This window comes from Amaranthus tricolor, chromosome 5 (genome assembly GCF_026212465.1).
Source record: "Amaranthus tricolor cultivar Red isolate AtriRed21 chromosome 5, ASM2621246v1, whole genome shotgun sequence".
NCBI classification, from domain to species: domain Eukaryota; kingdom Viridiplantae; phylum Streptophyta; class Magnoliopsida; order Caryophyllales; family Amaranthaceae; genus Amaranthus; species Amaranthus tricolor.
The window spans coordinates 7,527,513-7,533,152 of NC_080051.1; the positions used below are offsets into that span (position 1 = coordinate 7,527,513).

General features: G+C 33.2%; 1 protein-coding gene across 1 annotated transcript; it reads right to left on the reverse strand.

Annotated features, from left to right (window-relative positions):
* Positions 1 to 4,325: 4,325 nt before the first annotated feature.
* On the reverse strand, positions 4,326 to 5,453 carry LOC130812715 (photosystem I subunit O). The gene is made up of 4 exons (XM_057678288.1): positions 5,111 to 5,453; positions 4,957 to 5,035; positions 4,674 to 4,853; positions 4,326 to 4,560 (listed from the first exon to the last, which is right to left on the reverse strand). Exons 1-4 carry the CDS (start codon positions 5,211 to 5,213, stop codon positions 4,464 to 4,466), a joined length of 459 nt encoding a protein of 152 aa, XP_057534271.1. The 5' UTR covers positions 5,214 to 5,453; the 3' UTR covers positions 4,326 to 4,463.
* Between the last annotated feature and the right edge of the window lie 187 nt (positions 5,454 to 5,640).

The following is a 5,640-nucleotide window of genomic DNA, read 5'->3' on the forward strand; positions in this document are numbered from 1 at the left end:
GCCTCCTCCAAAAATTCTATGTCATTATGTGCTATATGTGGCTTCGCATTATCTTGTTGAATATAAATGTGTCTTGACAAACCTTGAGGCCATTTTGCTCTTATGGTTGGTAACACATTAGTTATAAGCATTGCTCTAATGTGCTCTTTCGTTATTGACTGTATTGGCTTTGTTTCCTACTCTCCCCTCTTCCTGTTCTTCGAGGTTCTTTTTGCTGGCTCCTGTGTAATAAATGGTCATATTCTGATCTTACCATCAAAAAAGACGTCACCATTAGTTGTAAATATTGGCTTTGCGACAACACACATGAACATGACTTTGGGAATGAACCTCTTAAATTGACACTCTCTATGTGGTTCTACTTCACCCGGAGCTAGGTAATAAGTTTGTGCCTCTCGAGTTAGATAGAAATGTTTTTCATCTATGTGAACAACGTTAGTATATGGCTTAAACTTGAATGCATCATTTTGTTCATCATATTCAAATTTAGATAATGCAAAGCTTAACCTGTGTAGCTTGTTGTTTTCATTCAAAGTCGGTTTGATTGCGTTTGTGTGCTTTCTTATGACTTTGTTCTTCTTCCACCTACACACCGTTGTTTGTGACACCTCCATCTGCTTTGCTACTGAACGCTGAGTATACTTGAGTTCATATTTAATGGCCTTAAACTTTTCTTCATCGAATTTGATTTTGTTTGCTGCTTCTCTACCCACTCTCTTGATGTTGAGGTTAAACACTATGTTGTTATTCGTGATCTGCTTCTTCACTTCATTCCACAAACGTTTGATTGGTTTCCTACACACTTGAAACTCAGTCGCAAGTGCATTGATTGTGCCTAGCACTGGTTTTCCCTTCTTATTTAATGCAGACAGCAGCTTCTGCATTATTTGTGTTCTTTGTTGAGTACTTAAATTTTTTTAAGGAGCCATTTTTTTAGATAATGACTTTTGTTTGGTCTATTTATTGTTTCTGTTTTTTCATGTAATGATTGATTATTTTTGTTGTTTCACATTTCATTTTTGGCGCCTAATACCCATTTATGGAAATTTATGCCACTCCCATTTTCATTTTGCTGTGTGCTTTGAAATTTTTGTTGAATAAATGGCGCTAGACATCAATTTGGTTTTCTTGCATTGGCGGAAGTTTCCGATTTCCTTACTTTTGGACATTTTAATTTGGGGTTTGAAATAAATTTAGGTAATGTGATGAATTTTTCAATTTTTCAATTTGGCTGTTTACAATTCGGTGGCTATTAAAGAAATTATTAATGCGTCATTTTTGGTAATTTGAAAAATCTGAAGTCAATGATCGCAAAAAAATCCACACTCACATGATCAGTAACGACTGCAACTACACCGAAGCCGTCGAAGAATTGAGAAGGCTATCTAAGATACCGTAAGTGATGTATTTAATTTTCTTTAGTACTCTTGAGAAATTTATGTAATTTCCAAAAATTATTGTAAATGTAGGACTTAATTATGGTATTCCGGACTTAATTAGACGATCGATGTAATTTTGGCCTTGTATTGAAAAAAAAGTTCAGACTTTTGGTGCCAAAATATCAACTTTTTAATTGGGCTAGAAAAATGGTTGAAATTGGTGGAAATCATTAGTTCCTTAATCCTTACATTAAAAACCCATAATACCACTCTCTTTCCTACCCTTAGGGTTCATTTTGACTCTCCTTAAGATCCGTGAAAAGTCAAATGGGACTCCTAAGCTGCATAGGAGGGAGTTTTTTTTTTATTGGATTTGTATGATAAAGGATCATAAATATCTAATTTTATATCGTCCTTGTACAAAAGGATAATAGAGTGATTAGGCTTTGGTAAATTCTTCTACTGGCATTGTTAATTAAATTCCTCTATTTTTTAAGGAGATTTGAGTACATTTCCTCTTTATGTTTCAAGAGTACATTTAGCACCAAGTGGAATAGGGTAATGGAAACACGCACATCTAGCCAACTTGGTGAGCTTGTTTAATTTATGTTTATGGCTCATAATCCAAATTAAGATAGGGGGATTCATTAATGGTTGCTGGTTTATATGTGATCAAGGGTATATCATGTTGACTCAAACTATCAATACATAGGATCCAAGAGATCACCAATTTATCACTTTGGATCCATTATTGATCTCTGATGGTTGGAGGGGCGACAATGATATGATTGAATCGCCTTCGATCATCAATTTCAGTTTGAATTTCTTTACACCACTTGGTGTAGTTTATCAAATTGAATTTTTCAAAAATTTCTGGCCAACTATGAATTTTTTTATTGTATTTTTGGATAAGTTGGAACAAATGTTGTTCCAATTGAGCCATAGAAATCATAGTTCTGGTTTTGGTTTTGTTTTCTATTTGGTTTGGTTTGATTGGTTTTGTTTTGATTTGGTATTTGTTTGGATCGATTTTGTTTGATTATGATTAATGATAAAATACCGATAGAGTTTCTCCATCTACGGCTCCGATACCATGTAGAAAATCATAATGCGGAAATAAAGACTGATTTTTTCTATTAAATAATAATGAGAGCTACTACCTCTATTATACAAGTAATAAGGACTAACTTAAGGAAACAAAATATTACGAAATATTAAACTAAAGGAAACTAAATCACAATTATATAAAATATAAAATAATATTCTACTAATATTTTATTTTCCTAATCATTATGATTATATTTCAAATGTAATTCGTTGTTGTTCCACCAAATAAGAATTAAAATACTTGTAATATTTGAATATCTTATTATATCTTTGCTTTGCATGAACACATTTCCCATTATCTAATCATTTTACTTTTCTGTTTTTTTTATAAAAATTCAAATAGGATTAATATATCAGATGTTAATGTTAATGGTGACTTAAGTGCATAATCAAGTCATGTACATAGAGATGATATCTCTTGAGAGGTTTAATGGGTGATTAAGTGTGTGACTTAATGTGGTGATTAAGTTGATGATCAATGCATAAAATAAATGGTATGTTGATGAAGTGACTTAAACATGGGAGTTATGAATCTTAGTGAAGAAATGGAAAAGATGCTCTATTATGCTGGATCGAGCAAAATTTTCAGAATGTCTCCTGAAGGTCGCTCGACCAGGCGCTCGATCGAGTGAGCTCTTAGGTGGGTCGAGCGCACGAACATAATACTTCTAGTAGCATGCTGTAGCCCGCTCGACCAAGCAAATCTCAGCTTTGGTTGAGCAGATCCTCTGACGCTCCTAGGATGCTGTTTTTGACTCTTCAAGTGCTTGGGGCTTTATTATTATCATTTATTCATAGCTTTAATGTGTTAAATGTTGCTTAGTATGATTTACCCTATAAATAGAGAGCTCATTTGTTCATCCAAAGATCATCCACAAAAAATACACCCCAAGCCAAACACTAGCCTAATCTCTTCTCAATTGTGATTATCCATATTTGAGAGTTCTTTGAACTCCTTTGATAATATAAGAGATACTACATACCGGAGGACGTAGCCTAAGTTGGGTGAACCTCATTAAATCTTTGTGTAGTTTTTATTGCATTATTTTCTCCTACAAACATCAATATCATTGACAGCGTATTTTGTTTGCCACAAGACTTCATACATTCGATCTTGGCAATATTGGAGTTTGAAACACAATGTTCGAACTTTAATATAGCATCGTTTTCAACAGACATAGAAGCTGCCACCTTGAAGTTGCTACCCATGCTACCTTTTCCTATATTAGTCCCCCTTTTATATATGCTTAGGAACTTAAAAATTTCCATTACTCCATTACTAACTAAATCATTGTGATACTTTCAATTTGTTATCTTGCTCTTCTTCTTTCAACACATATATACAAGCACTACTCCTATGCGTGAGACCTTAGCCAATTTTGATGAACCTCCAAAATTTTTAATTATTTCTTTTTTCATTTAATATATACTTGCAATTATATATGATTAATTATGGATAAGAACAAGCACAACATTCATAAAATGATGTTTGGACCTAATTAAAATGATTTCTTATGGATAAGAACAAGCATAACATTCATAAATGATGTTTGACCTAATTAAAATGATTTCTTATGAATAAGAACAAGCATAATCAAGTGAGATGTATTATTTGATTCCCTTGTCATATCTAGTTTCATAATATTTACTTTTAGATATAACAACATTTGAATACCCAATGTTATTTAGTGGCTTTCACATACTAAAAAATGCTTTATCTTAATCTTGTTAATGATATGAAAGAGATTTGTTTTAATAATATTTACTCTTATAAAATTGAAATATTTAAGTATCGAATACGTAGAAGTAAAAATAATAGAGGATTTGGCATGGAAGGCATTAAGCAAAAGAGAAAGCAGTGATAAATTTGACAGTAGATAGTGATAGTATGATTGTAGTAGATGCAAGTCCCATCCTTTACAAACACATAATAATAATAATATTTAAAGTTATGAATGACAGAGTTGGAGATAAAAATCATTTTTCAAAGTAATCTTCAGTCCTGCCCTTGAAGCCAATCTGCCCAAACGTAAGGCACAAGAATAGGCCCAGATGCCACAATACCATCCACAACCTAATAATTAAGGAAGAATCAATTAATCAATTCATATTTGATAATCATCATCATATACTAGTTACTAGTTACTATTACTAGTATTAATGATAAGATAGTAAGTAATAACTAACCAGAACTGAGAAGTAAGGGCAGGAGGACTGGGGAAGTGAGATAACTCTTCTCCAATGCTTGAGAAGAAAAGACCTGTTAAACTGTTCCCATTGATGGCTGGTATACTTGATGGAGCTATCCACCCAATCAACCCGAACCCGATCACATTGTAGTCTGTCCTAAGCCAATTTCTTTCAAAGCTACAGTACACTAATAAGTCAGTAACAGTAATAAATTAATTAATTTCTTTTTACTTAATTAAATAATTTAATAATGAGACGTGCGTTAGTTAGCAGTTATTACCATGTAAATCTTCCTCCTGAAGCACAAGCTAAGCTCAAACTCAAAGGGTTCCTTGCTGCTACCTTTGACTTCAAGAAGCCTGAGAAATTAAAGGGTTCCAATTACCCAAAAACCAAACACTATATTAAAGTATAGGGATCCATGAATTAGTTACCTGAAGTCAAGTTAATTGCTGATGATCTGACACAAGAGCGAGACAGAGTGGAAGTTCCCAGACCAACCACCGATGAAGAGCCTGCTAAACTGTTGCTCGCCATTTCTTTTTATTTTTCTCTTTTTATTTTTTTATAATTTGTCTGATGACAGAATGAATTTGAGGAGCATGCAAAATCATCTGGGCATCACTTTGATATGCATATGGATTAGAGAGAAGATTTCCTCGATACTTTTCAGGTCAATCAATTTATGACACGTGTACTCTCATGGATAAAATTTTACTGGTTCAAAAGTGTTGGACACAGATACAATCAGCATTTCTAATTTCCAACTATGTACATCCCTGTGGCTGGCTGAGCCTCTACTGTGCTGGAGACTATCTTTTTCTTTACTAGGTGTGGGCCTGTGGGGCCAATGGTTTCCTAAGTTATACTATCGAATATTATGATCCTATTTTTTTATTAACAAAAATATCAATTTAAATATTGGAATGTTAATATATTGTAAAGTTGTGAATAATGTAAGGGC